The sequence below is a fragment of the Geotrypetes seraphini genome, chromosome 12 (assembly GCF_902459505.1).
Source record: "Geotrypetes seraphini chromosome 12, aGeoSer1.1, whole genome shotgun sequence".
NCBI classification, from domain to species: Eukaryota; Metazoa; Chordata; class Amphibia; order Gymnophiona; family Dermophiidae; genus Geotrypetes; species Geotrypetes seraphini.
The window spans coordinates 65,969,387-65,991,158 of NC_047095.1; the positions used below are offsets into that span (position 1 = coordinate 65,969,387).

Here is a 21,772-nt window from a genome sequence, read left to right on the forward strand (position 1 = left end):
TGTATAAATGCTTGATTGATTGACTTTTGGTACTGGCTTTGCACACCCTTTCATAATTCTGCATTTTTTGCTTTTTCTTGTAGGATATTCTATCCCTTCACAATACATTAGATGATATAAATGCTACTCTAGTTGTGTTCCAGAAACAAAATAATCTGGTTCTTCAGGGTATGAATGCTTCCATCACCAGTCTAAGTCAGAGAATCTCCCCATTAGAAAATGCTGTGAGCAGGCATAAGCCAGAAAGAGAAGAAAAACTTACCAATGCTACAGTAAGTAACTCCTTTCCTATTATTTCCCTTTGCACTTACATTTGTTGTCTTGTTAGCAAATCAGATAATGGATAGCATGATTCTCCCAGTGCTTGGATGCATGTGATTATTCAGCCCAACTCCTTTTAAAATTTTAGACCTCCTCTAATCCTCCTATATTGGGGCACTTTACATTTTATTCTCTAAACAAGGTACCATTTAAGCTTGTAAATGTTAACAGATCAAGGTAACTGCCTCAGTTGAAAGGAAAGAGAGAGAGAAAAGCTATTCATTTACAGGCAAAGTGTTTTCAGACTCTGTATTGAGTTGGTGTTTTAGACCTTGATTCTGTTAATTACTGTATAGTTCAAAGGGGGTCATTAAGTGTTTAGAATTGTACAGGAATTGTACAAGAATTATCAGCTTCCAGAAATGGATTTAGCCTTCTCAACATTCTTAATTTGTAAAATGCAATTGTTTGGCCCAACAGAACTCCTAAGAAACTGACTTCATGCCGAATATGAATTTGATGGTTAGCCATGTCCACCTGATCAAGTTCCTGTAGAAAACTACCCCCATATGGACATAAGAAAATTGTATACCACTTTATTAATGTAGCCACATTTCTTTCTAATTTAGATGGATAATGCAACTTCCTTTCAGAGACTGGGTATCAGAAATCAAACCAGCAATGAAACAAGCCTAGACAGCACTAATACTAGGGTAAGAGAAATTCTCACTCTTTGAAATTATGCCCTTTTCAATTCAGTTTCTAAATTTACTACCTCCATTGGAGGATTCTGGTGGCAACAGAGTGATATGTTGGAGGTGGGGGTGAGCCCTGCAGGTTCTCAAATAACATTTTGCACTCCTGTTTTGTTTCTTGGAGAGCCATTTTTTCCCTTGGCTTTAATCTGTCAAGTATGTGATTTTCATTTCAAAGTCTATGAATTGTTCAACTTTTAACTCTAAAAGTATCTCCTAATAGCCTCGGGTCACTTGGGTATCACTGGTATTTGAGTTATGATTGTTACAAGGTTCTTAGCTTGTTTGCCTTTACTATAGGGATTTTTCAAGTTATAGGGAGTTGAAAAAATTCACAGATATTGTTCAATGTTATCCCAGATACAGTGGTACCTCGATTTACGAGTGCACTGGTTTGCGAGTGTTTTGCAAGACGAGCAAAACATTCGCAAAATCTCGATTGCGAGCGACGCCCCCTGTGATCCGGCACCCTCTCCCCCCTGTGATCCGGCACCCTCTCCCCCCTGCGATCCGGCACCCTCCCCCCCGTGATCCGGCACCCTTCCCCCCCCCCCCCCCCCCGCGATTCGGCATCCCCCTGCTGTGATTCGGCACCCCTCCGCCGTGATTGGGCACCCCCCGCCGCTTCTTACTGTCATCTGGGCCTGGGCACCGGCATGTCCTGTGCGTTGGTGCCGGTGCCCGAAGATCGGCCTCCTCTTCTTGCTGGGCCTTGAGCATCTGCGCATGCTCAAGGCCTGCGAGTTCATGTTCTCTCCGAGAATCTCGGAGAGAGTGTGAACTCGCAGGCCTTGAGCATGCGCAGATGCTCAAGGCCCAACAAGAAGAGGAGGCCGATCTTCGGGCACCGGCACCAATGCACAGGACATGCCGGTGCCAGTGCCCAGGCCCAGATGACAGTAAGAAGCGGCGGGGGGGTGCCCAATCGCATCAGGTGGGTGGTGCCCAATCGCGGGGGGAAGGGTGCTGGATCGCAGGGGGGGGGGCCTTCGGTGGAAACAATGCCGGTTCTCGTGGGGGGGGATAGAGTAGTGCCGCTGGCCTCGGGGGGGGAGGGGGGGAACGTATCAAAGCGAGTTTCCATTATTTCCTATGGGGAAACTCGCTTTGATAAACGAGCATTTTGGATTACGAGCATGCTCCTGGAACGGATTATGCTCATAATCCAAGGTTCCACTGTACTTTTATCTCATTTGCCGTGGTATATATCACAATTCTGTAATATGAAGAGGTCTTGTTAATTTGAATCTGTTTGATATCACTTGTTTATAATTTGAATAACTTAATAACAAAAACATTGTACATACTGAAAGTGTGTAGAGGACCATCTCTTCCCAGGGGAAAAAAGTTTTGGGCTTAATTAGCTATTACATATAGAAATTCTTGCACTTAAATCTGATTTTATTTTCATCATGCAGAACATAGAGGCTCGAGTATCTAAGCTCAAAGAGAAACTTCAGCAGATCAATGCCCTCACAGTCAAACCTGAAAGTGATGAGCAGGCAGGTGATTCTGAGACAGGTGAGATGTGACCAGATAACGACAGAGGATGTGGCTATCCAGACTACGATGCAGTGAAATAAAGAACAGAACTAGACCTTTTTGTTTCCATTTCTTAATGGAGAGGAATAGCCAACCCCATAATTCAACCCTAAGTAATAAAATCAAACAGAAGCTATCCAAAAATATAATTTATAGAGTACTTAGCTATAAATTATATTTTTGGATGGGAGAGTACTATTTATTAAATGAAGACCAGTATATGAATCAAAAAAAGATTTGCAAGGCAATTTTTATGAAGCAAAATAGGATTTGCATAATATTTAATACATTTAAAGTATTTAAAATAATAAAAATGTTTTGATAAAAAATAAAAAATTAAATAAATAGGAGAATTCACAGAACCAATGATAGCTCACCCTATGGTTATTAGCTTGAAAAATATATCAGGCTTTTAGCTTTTAGCTTGAAAAATATATCAGGCTTTTAGCTTTTCTCTAATATATCCAGTTTGGATTTTTTGTCATGTGTTTTAACCAATTTCACAAGTATCTAGTGTGTTTCACAAAAATTTTTGAGGATTATTAAAGTTTTAATTTTGACAACTAAAAGCACTTCAAAGCAGTGATATAAATCTGTAATAAGTCTGTAACTTCATAGATTTGCATATGAAACATAACCCATAATCTGTTTATACATGAATGCACAGATTTAGTTAGGGTACATCACAAGTGGAATACTAATGATGGAATGTTGTACTTGAAATCTTTGCCTAATAGGTGAAAATATTCAGACTGCCTCTCCTAAACCTACACAATTAGCCAAATTTTCTGTGAGATCGCTGGGCAGCAGTGAAAAGAAAAAACACAGCTAGTTGGCCTTTCTTTACTGAAAGTTGCTACAGAAGGTAAATTTTAATGCACGATAGAGAAATATTTGAACTTGAATGTAGGAGAAATGTGAGCCACTGGTCCTGTCAGGCTGCTGTTATTGCAGGAGTATGATAAATATAGGCAAATCTTGGTCTTTTGTCTCCTGGGCTCATTCAGGCATGTTGTATAGTGTCCTAGAATTTTCTTTTCATTTTGTTTTTGTGTGCTCCTTAAAAGAAGTATTTGTGACGGGGATGAACAAGGAAAAAGGGGAAATGAGAAAGGGATCCCTGGTTTCTAACTTAGCAAGGGGATCTATGCCACAGCTTGCTCTTTGAATGCTGTGTGTAAAGAGCAAGAGCACCTCTTTGCTGATGCAAAATCCAAATTGTTGTTTGTATTGTTACTGTAGCTTTTCACTAAGGACATCTGTTTCTTGAGGGAAAAAAAGCTGTCTCTCTTGCCATAAATATGTGACTTATGGTACATGTACAGCTAACAATTTACAGCTAAAGTAGTGTGGTTAAACGTGGATCCAATACCTAATTATTTAAAAATGTTCTATTCCATACGTCTACAATTTAGGTGGCTCACAATTGACACACACAATATCATAACCAACATAAAACAAGCCTCAATTGTTTTCATTGGCTGAGCCAAATGAACCAAATACATATTTAACCATAAGCCTGTGTAAATAAAAAGGCCTTAACCTGCTTGCTTAAAAATGGTAAACATCTCAATTTGTTTAATGTGACCTTGTAATAAGTTTCAGAAAATTGGACTAAATATCAAGCCTCATGCACTTAAAAGAAGGCACGTCCAACAGCCCCTTAGAAGCAGATCTCAAATTGGATGTTGGCAAGCTTGCTACTTTGGGGTGGCAAATTGGCAAAACCCATCTAAAATACTTATTTTTCAAGTCTTTGTAGTTTTGTTTGAAAAAATCCATCCAAAATATAGATGGAAAACCTGTTGCAACAGGATCTTCTGCAGTACCTGAAAGGGTTTGACACAAATGGGGGATGGGAGGTACTTCTCACCAGTGCCAAAAACAAGCTTTAGGAATCTATAATCTATGAAATATGGATGGCCTTTTAGTTCTCCAAGCAAAGCATGTTAAGAAGGAGCACTTGCACTTTTCCCAGTGTTCTACCCCCCAACCTTTATACTGATATGTAGTAGTTTAATTCTATGTGTGATGTATTTAATGTATATTCTCCTCAAAAAGGCTTAAGGTGGTTTTTAATGTTTTTTTTAATCTGAGGACAAGCAGGCAGCATATTCTCATATGGGTGATGTCATCCACAGAACCTAGCATAGACAGTCAAAGTGTACCATCTCTTTAAATGTTTAAGACCGCCCATACAGTGCATGGGCTGGTGCCTTCCCTCCCGACATCGGCTCATGAGACCATCAGTTCTACTCGGTTTTTCCGCAGAGCTAAGAAGCTATTCTTTAGAGCACTGTTCTTCAACTGCCGGTCTGCGCAGGGCCAGCGAGATTCAAATGTCATTTTCAGCTGGTCTGCACAGGGCTAGCGAGATCATGGGGAGCCTCTGACAGTAGCTTTCTCACCTCCCAGCAGCTCTCCTTGCTTACCAGTGCAGCGATTCACTAAGGCAGCCTTGGGATTTTTGCTGAGTCGTGGCTGCCTCTGATGATGTAACTTCCTCTTTCCTCAGAGGCGGCGCGACCCATCAAAGGACCCGAAGCTGCCTTAGTGAATCGCTGCGCTTGCAAGTAAGGAGAGCTGCTGGGAGGGGAGAAAGCCACTGTTGGAGGCTGGAAAGCTGCTGGGCAAGGGAAAAATAAGGAATAGCTGCCACTGGACCTGGAGGGAAAGAAAAGGAGAGATGCTGTTGGAAGGGGAGGAGGGAAAGGAGTCTGGGAAGCTGCTGGACAAGGGAAAAAAAAGGGACAGATGCTACTGGACCTGGAGGGAAGAAGAAGGAGAGATGCTGCTGGGAGGGGAAGGGAAGAGAGTTACTGCTGGACAGGAGGAGGGAAGGGAGAAGGAAAAAAATGAAGGAAACAGCTGGCAGGGAGATTAGAGGAGGGGAAGGGGAGAGACAGGTATGAGAAAATAGAGAGATTGATGATGGGAAGGGGTCAGCAGAGAAATAAGCAGAGAGGGACAACGATGCTTGATCTGGTGTAGGAGAGATAAAAATGAAGAGAGCAGTGAAGCTGGAATGAATCATGTAAAAAGGAGAGAGGGGGCACAGGCAGGCTGGATGGAAAGGTGAGAGGGGCATAGAAAGAAGACAGATACCATATGGAAGGGGGAGAGGGCAGACAGTGGATGGAAGGGACAAACGTTGGAAGGAAGAGAGTGAAAAGAAGATGAAAGCAGAAACCAGAGACGACAAAAGGTAGAAGAAAATAATTTAATTTCTATTTTGTGATTAGAATATATCAGATTTGAAATATATATCCTGCTAGAGCTGGTGTTAGACATAACTGGGGACTGCAAAACCTAGGCAGTGCTTCTTTAGCTTCCAGCTGGATTAGAGCTCTCTCTCTGACCAGGGGGCTGTTGCCCTAGTTGCATTCCCCTAACACTATTCCTGTCATGTGTGACTGCAGTATTCTGTTAACATGATATTTCTGTGTAGGGTTCTGTAATAATTTGGCTTATTCAGTTTTCTTGATAGTAGAGGGGATATATGTGAAGGGGAGGGGAGACAGGGGTTTTATTGATCCTTGCTCTGTATTATTTGTGTTTATAAAATGACAATTGTACAGAATATTGTTTCTTTTTATACTTTAATAAAATATATTCAATATAAAATCATAACTGAGACTTGTGCAGATGGGATCAGATGATTTGCGAGGACCTAGCTCGCGGAGACGGGGCGGAAACGGGGTTTTTAAATTTCAGTCTTAGTAATTTGCCAGTCCACAAAATATTTATTTTATTATCCCAGGACAAGCAGGCATGATATTCTCACATGTGGGTGACGTCATCTACGGAGCCCCGGCGCGGACAGCTTTTCAAGCAAACTTGATTGAAGTTTCAAGTTTGCACACTGCACCACGCATGTGCATGCCTTCTCGCCCACTAGAGGGCGCATCCCACCTCGTGGTCCTCAGTTCAATTTTTTCCGCGGAGCAAGAAAGCCCTGTGGATCTGAGCTCCAGTGTTTTTGCCTTCTAGCTGCCGCGTTTAGTTTGTTTTCCCATCGAATTAGTTCGCGGTGCTGTTTTTCTTTTCGGTTCTTTAAAAAAAAAAAAAAAAAAAAGTATTTCGTTTTTCATCTGGCTCCGGGGGCTCCCGGAAGCCGTGGCCGCGGGACGTCGGTACGTTCCCGGCCCTCTTCTTTTTCTTCGTGGATGTCCCGTCCTGTTACGGGATTCAAAAAGTGCAGCCGGTGTGAGAGGTTGCTTTCCATCACTGACCCTCACCGGTGGTGCATTGTCTGTCTTGGGCCCGAACATCCGACAGAGTCGTGTGATCGCTGTGCTACCTTCCAAAACAGGGCCCTCCGTCGCCGCAAGGCCAGAATGGCGGAATTGTTCGCCATCAACGCGCCGCCTAAGGCCTCGACGTCGGCTTCGGCCCCGGCCTTGACCTCGGCCTCGGCGTCCTCCGGGGCCTCGGCCTCGCCTCGGCCATCCTCCTCGAAGGCGTCGTCCGTGAAGCAAGCTTCGGGTAAGTCCTCTGTTCCATCCCCTTCAGCAAAGAAGCCATCCTCGAGTCAGGCCAAGGCGGGTGGGTCGACCCCGGCCCCGCATCGGACCTCGACTCCGCACACCCCGAGGGAATACTCGAGACCGAGGTCGCCCTCCAGGGAGTGTGCCCCGGACTCGGAACTCCCCACCTTCGTGGGGATTCCGGCCTTCCAGGATCTCCTCCGAGCTCTGATCTCATCGGAGCTGTCGGGAGCCCTGGAAGTGTTGCAACGTGTTGCGGTTCCGGCGGCCTCGACCTCGGCCGGGGCGCCTTCGGTCTCGGAGGCCCCGGCCTCGGCTCCCTCGACCACGGGAGCCCCGGCCTCGGCGACCTCGGTCTCGGGTACTGTGGCCCCGTTCACCTCGGTCTCGGCCCCGCCCCGGACCTCGACCTCGGGGGAACCCCCTGAGCGGAGTGTAAGGCCCAAAGAAAAGTTGCGCAGAGTGCGCCGTCTTTCCTCCTCTTCCTCCGGGTCTTCCAGGCACGCCTCGCCCTCGACGCGACCTCGGACGGGGCGTCGATCGAGGAAGTCTAAGCGGCCCCGAGGCTCGCCTCGGCGCGACCGTTCCTCGTCGTTCGGGGGCGAGGCGCTGCAGGTGTCGGAGTTGCGCCTCGACAACCCGAGGCTCCTCCGCTCACCTCGTGGGAAGTCTTCCCGGGCTGCCTCGCCGAGGAAACGGGAGAGTGTCCCACGAACCCCGGGGTCCTCACCCAAGGGTTCTGCGAGGAGGACAACTTCCCCTTCCCCCTCGAGGGCCCTCGAGAGGGGATCCTGGGACTCGGGATCTGTTAGGGATCCTCATTATTCCCATGAGGCCTCCCCCCTCTCCTCGGTGGGGCGGTCGAGAACCCCGTCTCCCCAGGCTAGGCCGTCCTCGTTTTCATCCTTCGTTCAGGACATGGCCCAAGCCCTGGGGATTGACCTGATGGTAAGTTCTCGGTATTCCAAAGAATTTTTGGAGGAACAGGACCTCCCCACTCCTCCTAGAGAGGTGCCTAGACTCCCTCTCAACAGTGTCCTTTTGCAGACCTGGCTAAAGAACTTGTCAAACCCTCTTACAGTCACGTCTGTACCTTCAAAAATGGAATCGAAGTATAGGACGATTCCTCCTAAAGGGTTCGATAAGGCGCAGCTCTCACACCAGTCTCTTCTGGTGGAGTCTGCCCTAAAAAAATCACAGCCCTCACGGGTTCCTGCGGCGGTTCCACCAGGCAGGGAGGGGCGGACCCTGGACAAGTTTGGCCGTCGCCTCTATTCAAATTCCCTGATGGCCACCAGGGTTCTAAATTACGCCTTCACCTTTTCCTCCTATTTGCGTGGTATGGTGAAGGACCTCCCTCAATATCGAAACTCGTTACCGGACTCCCAAAGAGCAGGATTCGATAAGTTTATGTCCAACCTGTCCCAATTGCGGTTGTACCTATTCCATGCAGTGTACGACGCCTTTGAGCTGGTTTCGAGGGTGTCGGCCCTCGCAGTGGCCATGCGCCGCTTGGCCTGGCTTCGCACCCTCGACATGGACCCAAACCTGCAGGAACGCCTTGCAGACTTGCCTTGTGTGGGGTCCGAGTTATTTGACGAGTCATTGGATGCGGCGACCAAGCGCTTGTCGGAGCAGGAGCGCTCTCTAGCATCCCTGGTCCGCCCCAAACCTAGGCCCCCCGCCGCAGAAACCCTTTCGGCCTCCGCCGCGCCGATACCCTCAGAAGTCGACCCCGGCTTTCTCGAGACCGCCTCCGAGACGTCCGTCTCAGCGAGGCAGAGGGGGACAAACCCAAGCCCCGGCGCAGGGCCCTTCTAAGCCCGCGCCTTCCTTTTGACGGGCTGAGCGGACGGGGCGGGTTCCCCTCCGCACTTTCACAGGAACCCCTTCCTATCGGGGGCCGTCTTCGGTCCTTCCTGGAGGCATGGACCGGGATTACCTCAGACGCTTGGGTGCTCCGGATCGTCTCCGAGGGCTACTCGCTCAACTTTGTGTCCTCGCCGCCGGACAGTCCCCCAAGTTTAGTCCCCTGCAATCGTTCGCAGCTACCGACCCTTATAACCGAAGCAAAAGCCCTCTTGAAGCTTCGGGCGGTCGAGCCGGTCCCCAAGGACCAGTGGGGTACGGGGTTTTACTCCCGCTACTTTTTAGTTCCAAAAAAGACCGGGGACCTGCGCCCCATACTAGACCTCAGGAAGCTCAACAAATTCCTGGCCCGGGAGAAGTTTCGAATGCTATCTCTCCCGGTTTTGTATCCTCTCTTGGAGGAAAGGGACTGGATGTGCTCCCTCGACCTGAAGGAAGCATACACCCATGTTCCGGTGCACCCCGCCTGCCGAAGATTCTTACGATTCCAGGTGGGGGACCTCCACCTCCAGTACAGGGTACTGCCCTTCGGCCTGGCCGCGTCCCCACGAGTATTCACGAAGTGCATGGTGGTGGTTGCGGCGGCCCTGAGGTCACGTGGACTCCATGTGTTCCCTTACCTGGACGATTGGCTCATCAAAGCCCCGACCAGGGAGGGGGTTATCTCAGCGACCCGACAGTCTATTGCCTTCCTGCAAACTCTCGGGTTCGAGATAAACTTTCCAAAGTCTCAGTTGAGGCCGTCTCAGTCTCTTCAATTCATAGGTGCGGTGCTGGACACGGTGCGCCTGCGCTCCTACCTGCCGACCCAGCGGTTGGAAGCCTTGGTACGGATGAGCCGCCAGGTCTCCCAACTATCGAGGGTGTCGGCCAAGCACATGATGATGCTGCTGGGCCATATGGCCTCGACGGTACATGTCACGCCGTTTGCGAGGCTACATCTGAGGATCCCTCAGTGGACCCTCGCGTCCCAGTGGCGTCAGGAGTGCGACCCGGTGTCTCGCCTCATTTCGGTGACTCCGCTTTTGCGGAAATCGCTGCGTTGGTGGACAGACTCTTCAAATCTGTCCATGGGGCTACTGTTCCGCACTCCGCCTTTCCGCAATGTCCTGACCACGGACTCCTCGGAGTACGCGTGGGGAGCCCATCTCGACGGTCTTCGCACGCAGGGCCTGTGGTCGGCAGAAGACCGTCGCTGTCATATCAACGTGCTGGAGCTGCGGGCCATCTTCCTAGCACTTCGAACCTTCGTTCACATATTGCAGGACCAGGTAGTCCTCGTCCGCACGGACAACCAGGTGGCAATGTACTATGTGAACAAGCAGGGGGGAACGGGGTCTTGGCCCCTCTGTTCCGAGGCTCTCCGCCTGTGGGAGTGGGCGGCCTCCCGGAACATCTTCCTCCGGGCGGTCTACATCCAAGGAGAACGGAATTGCCTGGCGGACAAACTCAGTCGACTTCTGCAACCGCACGAGTGGAGCCTACACTCAGCAGTTCTGCGCGAGGTTTTCGCTCGCTGGGGAACGCCACAGGTGGATCTGTTTGCCTCTCCGGAGACACACAAACTACCACTATATTGTTCTCGGATGTACTCGCGGGACCGTCTAGAAGCGGATGCCTTCCTACTAGACTGGGAAGGGAGGTTCCTGTATGCATTCCCTCCGTTTCCTCTGATCATGCGAACGTTGGTACACCTAAAATCGTCCACGGCCACGATGATTCTCATAGCACCTCGGTGGCCGCGTCAGCACTGGTTCTCCCTGCTGCTCCAGCTCAGTGCCAGGGAGCCTCTTCCCCTGCCTGTATCTCCTTCTCTGCTGTCTCAGAGTCAAGGATCCATGTTACATCCCAATCTGCAGTCATTGCACCTGACAGCTTGGTTTCTTGTTCCCTGACTCCTCCGGACCTGTCTCAATCGGTGAGGGAGGTGTTGGAAGCCTCCCGCAAGATCTCGACGAGGCTTTGCTATGCGCAGAAATGGACCAGGTTTTCCACCTGGTGTTCGTCTTTTCACCTGGATCCGGTATCAGTCCCGGTATCCTCGGTTTTGGACTATTTATTCCATTTGTCGCGCTCTGGCTTGAAAACCACTTCGGTGCGGGTTCATCTCAGTGCGATTTCTGCTTTCCACCAACCTCTGGATGGACGCCCTCTGTCACTCCATCCCTTGGTGACACGCTTCATGAAAGGGTTACTCAGGGTTTGTCCCCCTCTTAAGCCTCCGTCGGTCGTGTGGAATTTGAATGTGGTCCTGGCTCAACTGATGAAACCCCCCTTTGAGCCACTCAACAAGTCCCTCTTGAAATTTCTGACTTGGAAGGTGGTGTTTCTGATCGCCCTCACCTCCGCCAGGCGGATTGGGGAGTTGCAAGCCTTGGTTGCGGACCCTCCTTTCACTGTCTTTCATCACGACAAGGTGGTTCTCCGCACCCATCCTAAGTTTTTACCTAAAGTTGTTTCTGACTTCCACCTCAATCAGTCCATTGTCCTTCCTGTGTTCTTCCCGAAGCCCCACTCCCATCCTGGCGAGACGGCGCTTCACACGCTTGACTGTAAGAGGGCGTTGGCATATTATCTTCAACGCACCAGGTCTCATCGGAAGGTTCCTCAATTGTTCTTGTCCTTCGATCCCAATCGATTAGGGCATCCAGTTTCCAAGCGCACTCTGTCTAACTGGTTGGCCGCTTGCATTTCCTTTTGCTACACTCAGGCTGGCCTTCCTCCCCCGGGTCGAGTCACGGGGCACAAGGTCCGAGCAATGGCAGCTTCGATAGCCTTTCTCCGATCCACTCCGATGGAGGACATATGTAAGGCTGCCACTTGGTCTTCGGTTCATACATTCACCTCTCATTACTGTCTGGACACTCTATCCAGGAGTGACGGCCGGTTTGGCCAGTCAGTTTTGCAAAATCTGTTTTCCTAAATTGCCATCCTCCCACCTGCCCTACTTTGGTTAGCTTGGAGGTCACCCACATGTGAGAATATCATGCCTGCTTGTCCTGGGATAAAGCACAGTTACTTACCGTAACAGGTGTTATCCAGGGACAGCAGGCATATATTCTCACAACCCGCCCGCCTCCCCGGGGATGGCTTCCTTGCTAGTTATGGAACTGAGGACCACGAGGTGGGATGCGCCCTCTAGTGGGCGAGAAGGCATGCACATGCGTGGTGCAGTGTGCAAACTTGAAACTTCAATCAAGTTTGCTTGAAAAGCTGTCCGCGCCGGGGCTCCGTAGATGACGTCACCCACATGTGAGAATATATGCCTGCTGTCCCTGGATAACACCTGTTACGGTAAGTAACTGTGCTTTTCCGCTGGTCCATAGGTGTGAAAAGGTTGAAGAACACTGCTTTAGAGTTTCTCTAAGCGCGTCAAAACTTGTATTTTTTTTTTTTTGTGCCTTCCTGTTTCTTTCCCCCTTCTTTTCATCATATTTTTCTTTTGGACCTTCAGGCTCTTTTTGGTATGTTTTCAGGCTGGGGGCATCAAGCTTTTTCCTCCTTACCATCTACTCAACCTCCTTGGACCATAGAGTCCTTTGATCTCATGTCAATGGTTTTTCCTTTGATGGCCAAGGCTCCTAGCGGATTCAAGCGGTGTACTCTGTGCCACAGGATCATTTTGGGTACAGATCCACATAACTGGTGTGTTCCACTACCAAGACCCTGAATACTGAGACATTTCCTGCATGCTCTGCTGTAAATTGCAGAAGAGGTTGCTTAAAGCTAGGAAGTCACAGTATGAAAAACTTTTGGGGTCAACTTCATGTACATTGAGAATGGCTAGCTAGAGACTCTGATGCCGATGCTCATATCCAACAACTCCAGCATAGACACTGGCACCAACAGCATCGATAACCCATTCCACTCTGTTTCGTCATTGCTGCCTTCCTCGGGGAAACCTTGTAAAAAAGCTAAGAAGCATAAAACACGTTTCCCCCGCCAAGCATGCTAGCTGAGATGCAGGGTGTCAGGTCAAAAGCACGCCGGGACAAAGGCACGCGCAGACAATTGAGCGCGCCAAAGAAAATTACTGTTTTTAGGGGCTCCAACGGGGGGGGGGGGGGTTGGGGGGGAAAACCCCCCCCCCCACTTTGCTTAATACAAATCGTGCTGCGTTGGGGCGTTATGGGGGGTTGTAACCCCCCACATTTTACCGAAAACTTCATTTTTTCCCTGTTTTTAGGGAAAAAGTTAAGTTTCCAGTAAAATGTGGGGGGTTACAACCCCCCACAACGCGGCGCGATCTGTATTAAGTAAAGTGGGGGGGTTCCCCAACAAAACCCCCCGTCGGAGCCCCTAAAAACAGTAATTTTCTTCGGCGCACGCCTCCGTCTTGCGCTCAGTTGTTGTTGCGCGCCATTGTCTTCCGCGATTATGTCTATGAACCGAGATGCAGCAGATGCACACAGTGCAGATGCTTTCTCCAGCATATCTGGTTTCAGCCCAGTGCAAGCAACCCCAAAGCTTTGAGGGACCATTGAGGATTCTGATCGAGGAGACCTTCCAGGGAGGAAGTACAGTTCTTTATCGCAGACTCGACATTCATCTTGACACTCCTCTGAATGATCAACATTGACATTCACATTGACGCTCACCTTGCAAGTCCCACAAGAACTGGCGGCAGCCATTCAGGGAACGGCTCAGGGCCGGGCAGGAATGCAAAAATCTCGCTCCTACCCGATACACTGCTGGACCACCAGGGATTCAAAGCTGAAAAAGGTACATGGGAGGAGGTGGGAGGGAGGTTAAAAAAAATTGTTATTTGGCAGTGACTGGAGATGGGAGGGGTCCCTCCAGTCCTGGCCTACCAGGTCATATGGCAGGCTGGCTGAGGCCTGCAACAAGTTCGGGAGGGGGGGCGGGTGGGTGCTGACCCGAATATAAGATGAGACCCTCATTTTTGGGCTATTTATTTAGCCCAAAAATCTTATCTTATATTCGAGTATATACAGTAGTCACAACCTCAGTACAAACAGTCTTTTGGACTCCATAGTAGAGAGAGCTCAGCTAGTGTTTCCCAACCTTTTCCTCACTCTCCCCATAGGTAGACTCATTCACACTTCATCATCAATGGTCCCTGATAACATCAGATCATTGGTTCCTTCAAGTGGTGAGAGAGGGTTATGCCCTTTGTTTACAGATATCTCCACACTATCCTCCAAGAGTTGTTTCAGCTCCCATCAGTGCAGTCATCAGGTCCTCAATTCACATTCGACTGTTGTTTAGAGAATCACTCCAGACGGTTTATTCACCACTTAGATGCAATCTTCCCTTCAACCCTTTTGGTTTCACCAGGCTCATGGTATTTGTCAATAGTCCTCTTTTCAGAGGCATGATCCTGGTAGCTAGGGAGTCCCATATGTAAGAATATGCTGCCTGCTTGTCCTCAAATAAAGCAGTTACCTGTAGCATGTGTTATCTGAGGGCAGCAGGCAGATATTCTCAACCCTCCCACTTCTCCAGCTGGCTTCTTAGCTTTCTTACTGAACTGATGGTTCTGCAAGCTGACGTCAGGTGGGAAGGCACCAGCATGTGCACAGTAAAGGCGGTCTTAAAGATTTAAAATGACACTATACTTTTTTTGACTGTCCGTGACAGATTTCATGGGTGATGTTGTTCATATGTGAGAATATCTGCCTGCTGTCCTTGGATAACACCTGCTACTGGTGAGAAACTATGCTATTTATGCTGTGATGTTTGGAAGTTTTAAATCTGAAATTGCTCTAGGGGCCTAATCTGAGGTCTGATTTTTCTCTTGTTCATGTCTTTTAGGAAAAATAAATTGACACATCTCTCCGCCATCTGAAATGACTTGACTTTATCCTCGCAGCTCATGAGCAAGGAGAGGGACTACATGTAGTCTCATGAGTCTGGGCGCTTTGCCCACTCAGGAATGAGGGTAGAAGTCGTATCTCGCTGCTCAGTCTGGATTATGTAGAGCAGGAGAGTTCTCCAAAGAACTGATATAGTAAGGGGGGGGGAAGACTCCTCCCTGTTTTGACATTCTCATTGCTTTTAGAGATATAGCTATATATCCTCCACCTCCGATATATAGTTGTACAGATATGTTTTATATAGATTGCCTTAAACTGGAGAACTGCACTTTATAGATGCCTTGGAAAGATAAACTTTGCTGCTTGTAAATAGTTAAATTAGAAGGATAAATTATGCATATCAGAATGAAGTGGGACAAGCTGCTTGACTTAGGCTAAATTAATAAACCTGTTTAGAAACAGAAATGTCCCGGTGCTGTATTATGGGTATTGATACTGTACTCTAAGGGCTGTCTTTATCCATAGCCCAACCCAGATACGAATGAGCTGTGCCCAGTGACTGACTGCCTCATTTTACATAGATGTAAGGCAGCCAGCTGACCTGGCTCTCTGCTTCTCTCCTAACCAGGGCCTTTGCACACTTCAAAACTTTGTAAGGAATCATTGCCAACAGTGGCACCCTTCACATTATGCAAGTGGATCATCTGGTTATATAGCCTTTGAGCTAGAGCACATGCCGTAGAGTCCAGAGCTGATCCTGGGAGACGCTGGATATCACTGCATTGCTGAATAAGGTGATCGGCACCTGCAAGTGTTGAAAGAGACTAGGAGGCCAGAGGATTTAGATTTCATTTCATGGAGGGCTTCAGACTAGTCTGAACAAAATAACTAATTTATAGACAATTAGTACAGAAATAGGATTCTTGCAGTTTTCCACAATCGGGTGACTGTTGGCTCTTCATGTCTCTACCTTAATGCTAACCTCCCAATTCTCAAAGGCTATAAGAGCAGTTTCTATAATGTGACTGATTACTGCTGCCAGAAAGCTTGAGGTCATTCTCAGCATTGTGCTTCCTGTTCTGTGAGGCAGTATAGTTTTGTATAACCTAGGACCAAGTTAGCAGTGTCACTTCCAGCCCAAAATCCTCTGTAAAATTAACTTTTAGGCTCCTGTATATTAGCAGTTGGCATTCTAAAATGCTGTAAGGGACTCATAGGTGTGTGTGTAAGATCTGATCAGTATTTATCATTTGAATGGTGCACTGTGTGTGTGTGTGTATGTGTGTATATGTATATATACACACACATGCACATATATATGCTCACATTTTTACTATTGACAGATGCTGCTTTGAGCTTGTGGACTGTAAAATTTTTCGACTCTAATAGTGCAGCCTCGCTGCTAATATGTGAATATTTTGCCATGTAATATTGTACCTCAGGAACTCTTTGTAAATAAAAAGAAATCATTTCAGAGCTTGTACCGTGATGTGGAGAAAAGGTGAAGAGTGCTCAGCTTAAATGCTGGGATCCTCCTTTGGAGAGCATGGTACAATGCAGATGCTGTTCAGACTGTAGCAATTGGATTTGGAGGACAGGGAAATTCTCTTCCATGAGCATATATGTATGTACTACATTGTTAAACATAGTAACATAGTAGATGACGGCAGATAAAGACCCGAATGGTCCATCCAGTCTGCCCAACCTGATTCAGTTTAAATTTTTGTTTTTCTTCTTAGCTATTTCTGGGCAAGAATCCAAAGCTCTACCCGCTTGGGAACTGCCGAAGCAGTTGCATTTATATGAAACTCCATGCTAGGAGCACATGCAAACTCCAGAAAAATCAGTGCCAGATAAATAAGAAAGGCACCAGAACTTTATGGCAGAACAATTTCTGATAAAGAACTTGGTACTGCTGAAAGGTTACAGCAGTCAATTGCTGAAAGAATTCCCACAGAAGGGTTTTATTTATTTTTAGTATTTATAGTGGTTTACATTCAGGTACTTGGGGGGGGGGGAGGGGGAATGCTTATCTGTCCCAGTGGACTTACAATCTACCTAATGTACCTGGGGCAATGGGGGATTAAGTGACTTGCACAATGTCACAAGGTGTAGCTTTTGATGTGCTGCTACACAAGATCCGAGCAATAGGTACTGTGGATCGTAAGCCATGCAGCGGATGAGCACACTCAATTCGCACACAAGAGCACATTGATGTTGTACTCGATCTTGTACTGAGCCAGGAGGATGTGCCACAAATACACCAAACAACTCACCAAATAGCAAGAGAAATAAGCCAGACATCTGTGGCTAGGATAATTCATGACAATCTGAAATTAGTGTCTTAAGCGTCGTGCATACACCTGAAACTGCAAGCAGCTTTTGACCAAGTACCTGGAGCATATCGTTGCCTTCATCTGGTTTACAGATGAAAAATATTTACCCACAAAATGATTGTCTGTACTTGCCTTCAACACACTCGAGCATAAGGTTAATGCCAAATGCCTACTATGGACCAGCCCTACCTTCAGCCAATCAGTCATGATCTCAGTCGCAATCCTGAAACTCAGAATCACAGATCTGTTCTTCATCAGTCCTGGGGTTAAGACCAACTGCGCATACTACCAGGACATCTCTCTTAACACAGAAACTGTTGCCAGCAATCTGTCGCCATGTCAGGAGACTACTTTTGTCTTCCACCAGGACAATGCCCCAGAGCAAAGGACACGAACTGCTACATTGGGAGACCCCAGACTTCATTGGTCCAGATCGCTGGCCTGCAAATTCACCAGACCTAAGCCCAGTTGACTACCGAATCTTGGGGCTGACAAAGGAATGCATCTACCAGATAGCAATATCTGGCATCGAAGACCTTAAACAGCGCCTCATCTCTGTTTGGCCTGAGCTGAAGAACAGCGTCATTAACAAGTCCATAGATAAGTGGTAGCCAAGGCTGGAGGCATGTCTTTGTGCAAAGGGAGCGAACTTCAAACATCTACTTAATTGAAACATTACTTTTTGACTTTACATTTTTCTGCAAGATACACCACAAAACTTTTTGATGTGTTTTTATTCAGTTCACAGTTCATTTTCACATGGTACGGTGGGAAATATTTTCAACATTTTACATCAGGACACGACACACTAAATTTCATAAACATCGGCTTAGTTCTGTGGAAGAGAATGACAAAACATTTTGGTGTGTGTGTGTTTCAGTTCTGTGTATGTTACACACATGTTTTTGTCGTTCTCTTTTACTTTGTAAAAATGTCATTTCTGACATTTTCTTATCCAGTAAAATTTGGTCCTTTCCTAGGAGAATAGAAATCTTTGTGATTTGCTACAGTGGGGAGAACTGGAGGATCTTGAGAAGAAGAAATTGGAGAGAGTAAGGATTCTAGATCTGGAAGATGGAGAAGGGAGTGAGTGGATCATTCCTCCATCTCCAATTTCCGCTCTTTCACAGCCATCATTTACATGGCGTAAATGCATGAGTCGAGTCTCATTTGAAAGGAAGCTCTGGAGTAAGAGGGCATAGGATGAAGTTAAGAGGTGATAGGCTCAGATGTAATCTAAAGAAATACTTTTTTACAGAAAGGGTGGTAGATGTGTGAAACAGTCTCCCGGAAGAGGTGGTGGAGATGGAGACCGTGTCTGAATTCAAGAAGGGGTGGGATCTCTTAGAGGAAGAAATAATGGTTACTGCGAATGGGCAGACTGGATGGATCATTTGGCCTTTATCTGCCATCATGTTTCTGTTTCTGCTGCCAAGTCTCGGTATCATGCTTTGTGCGGTGTGAGACAGTTCTGCATAAATATGAGACGGAAATAGTTTAAAGTGTGACAATCTAGACTCCGCAGTGGAGGATGTAGGCCTAAGGTGCCTCACTACCGTGATCTGTCTTCTTGGGGGTGGGGAGAGGATCCAGACACTTCAGTCCATGATTTTGCTAAAAGCGCTTTTCCTGTGGCTTAATTAGACACTGAACAGAGCATGAGTTTATTACGATTTTGCTGAGTTTACTGGGGGCTTCTGTATCTTAGCACTTCTTTCAACCTTTAGTGCTTTAAGTGGAGGAGTAGCCTAATGGTTAGTGCAGTGGCCTGGGGAAAGGGTTCGGTTCCCTCTGCAGCTTCTTATGAACCTGGGCAAGTCACATAGCCCTCCGTTGCCCTTGGTACAAAATAAATACCTGTATATAATACGGAAACCATTTTGATTGTAACTGCAGAGGTGGTATAATCAAATCCCTTTCTATATTGTTTTGTATTTGAAATGTTTACTGTCTTGATCTTGTCTTTTTTTGGGGGGGGCAATGATATGGCTGGTGTGGGGTGGTGACACATTCAGAATCGCTTATATACTGGAACTGATCACTTAAAACCTAAAATCCCTTGACATGGGAACACAGTTCAAAAGTAGTATTGCCACGGAAGTCACCAAGCTAGTTCAATTATACTGCATCTGAAATAAGTACTCTGTAAACCCAAGGAAAAGAGCAAAAAATCCTCAAAAGAGTTACATAAAACAGAAAACTACACTGTAAAAGTAATTTTACAGAAAAAGTTTAGAGAAATAGCAGAAAACGTCCCCTAGTATTCTTTGCTCTCCTTTCCTGCTTTTGGCTTTCATATGGTTTCTGCTCAGTTGCAGAAATGTATACACTTCTCCCTCCGTATTCGCTGTGATAGGGGATTAACAGAACCACAAATACAGAAAGACCGCAGATAACTTTTTCATATGTTGTTCGCTGTTTTCTATTAAAAACCATCGTTAATATAGTAAAATCGTGAATAACATGGTGGGAGACCTGGCCTGTTCCTGAAGGAGAGGCAAAACACGGTGAAGAAAGTGCTAGGAATCAGTGATTTCTCTATGCAAGCTGATATAATTTGGGGGGAGGAGCCAGCAAGCTAAAAAACGTGAATAATTGAAACCACGAATGCTGAAATCGCGAATACGGAGGGAGAAGTGTATTTGATTTAATCTGAAAAGGTATCGGCAAATAGCTGTGTCATTAAAAAGAAAAAAAACTAAAATGCTAATTTGATTTTTTTTTCTCAAAGATTTATCTAATTAGGTGGAAAGTAAATACCTAGGTTTACAATTTATAAGCAGCTATAAATAGAAGCCTTAATTATTTAATTTGTTTATAAATCCCCTAAAAACCAAAAACAGTTCTAGCAATAAATGATGACTTGTTCCTGGCACTTTATTTGTACATATAATTCAAAGTGATTTTGCAGGATGGTTCTGCAATATTATTGCTCTTTAACCATTCTGTTTGCATGAACACTTATTGCAGTAGATATTCCTGGCTCAGATATCAATTCAGAATTGTCACCAAGGTCATTGTGAAAAGTGGGGAGGACTTCAATATAATTAAAGCAACAGTTATTTTGGTATAAATAGATGACAATCAAATCCAAGCCACATTTGCAATGTATACTCAATGAATTCCAAGTAACAATTATTAATTTGTGGCATTCTATAGACTTTCATATGTTTTCCTCTAAGAGACATGGTATTCACTCTAAGCAGCAGTTTTTCCTACTTGGAGTGCCTATGTGTGATGCTTAGAAAGCAGGGTGGGAAGGAGGCAGTGAGCTAACGAGCATTTTTTTTTTTCTTTCTAATTATTGTAATTGAAAGAACACTCCATTTTGCAAACCATAAAGTGTTTAGTTTTTTCTGCTTCTGAAAAGTTCTAAATTGAGAGGCCTGGAGCTCCAAAGCACAAAATAAATGTACCTGGGCAAGTGCAGTACAAGCTTCCTGCCTATTTGCAGGGAGCATTACTAAAGGATCATTTGATGTCCATATTGGTGCAGTCGTCTTCCTGCTGTGACTGTCAATATTAGAATATTTAGAAAAAGTGAGCCCTGAAACTGTTTTTCCTTGCTGCTCTAAAGAATGTATTATAGCAAATATTAGGCTACAGAGAGACCTCACTATAAGTCAAATTTGTATTAAAAATTGAAATGTATAGTTACATGATTAGTATGTGATAAAATATGTGACGTTCACTCTTAATTCTCTATTATCTGAGATCAGGGTTGGGGAGTTTGAAATTAACTTTTTAATAAGTTGACATTAGACTAGCACTGTCCTATGTCCTGCAACACAATTTGTATGGAAAAATGGGTTAGCTGAGCCAAGGCATAAGTATCCCCACACAGGCTTCACAAGAATCTTAATGACCTAAAGAGCAACTTCTCTGCACTTCAGCTTAAAGATAATGATGACCTTTGAAAATAGCCTTGATGAGCAAACTTTACTAAACCAGATGAGTGATAGGAAGTGCTGATCCCATTCAGTACCACCATCAGTAGAGTAGTAAGGGGTGATGGGGGTGGGCAGACTGCCCCAGGTGCCATCTTGGTAGGGGGCGCCGGCATCTCTCTGCTCCCCCATGCCACGCTCGTGCCCCCTGCCAAACCTCTTTAAAGCTTTGCCAGCGCAACTTCTCCGGCTTGCTGCTTGCACTGGCCTGGCTCCCCTCTGAAATCACTTCCTGGCCATGGGGCTAGGAAGTGACGTCGGAGGGAAAGCCAACGCCAACACAAGCTGCAGGCTGGAGAAGCTGCTCACACTGGCAGGCAAAAATTTAAAGAGGTAGAGAGGCAAGGGAAGGGCACCTCCTACCCTTGCTTTGACACTTGACTACCATTACTTATAAATGTACCAAGTTACTGTACCTTTATAATTCAGGGATTTAGGGGTCTGGGTTCTAAAGTGCATACAGTTTAGTGTGGCATTCTGCATTGATTTAATGCAGCCTAGCATAAAAAATCCAATTAACTGCACAGAATATAGACCAGGGGTCTCAGTCCCTCCTTGAGGGCCGAAATCCAGTTGGTGAGGGGATAATCGTGCGCCAGACACTAGCACGCTGACAATTCGGCGCAAGAAAGAAGCGCGCCGCAGGAAAACTTATCTTTAAAGAGCTTTGGGGGGTGTACTGCATAGTGTTTACGCTGCCATGGGGGGGGTGGGGGGTGCAGCCCCCCCACATTGTAGAGAAAACAGAACTTTTCCTGAAAAAAATCAGAAAAAGTTCCGTTTTCTCTATAATGGAGG

At 46.4% G+C, this 21,772-nt stretch overlaps 1 protein-coding gene across 1 annotated transcript in view; it reads left to right on the forward strand.

Annotated features, from left to right (window-relative positions):
• The window catches only part of EFCAB14 (EF-hand calcium binding domain 14), a 56,898-nt gene extending 40,726 nt beyond the window's left edge, over window positions 1–16,172 (forward strand). The window contains exons 7-11 of the mRNA XM_033916893.1: window positions 84–272; window positions 891–974; window positions 2,435–2,537; window positions 3,296–3,423; window positions 14,690–16,172. Of these exons, the coding sequence (XP_033772784.1) occupies window positions 84–272; window positions 891–974; window positions 2,435–2,537; window positions 3,296–3,390 (471 nt within the window). The 3' untranslated portion in view covers window positions 3,391–3,423; window positions 14,690–16,172. The remainder of the gene's footprint in view (window positions 1–83; window positions 273–890; window positions 975–2,434; window positions 2,538–3,295; window positions 3,424–14,689) is intronic.
• The last annotated feature ends 5,600 nt before the right edge of the window (window positions 16,173–21,772 follow it).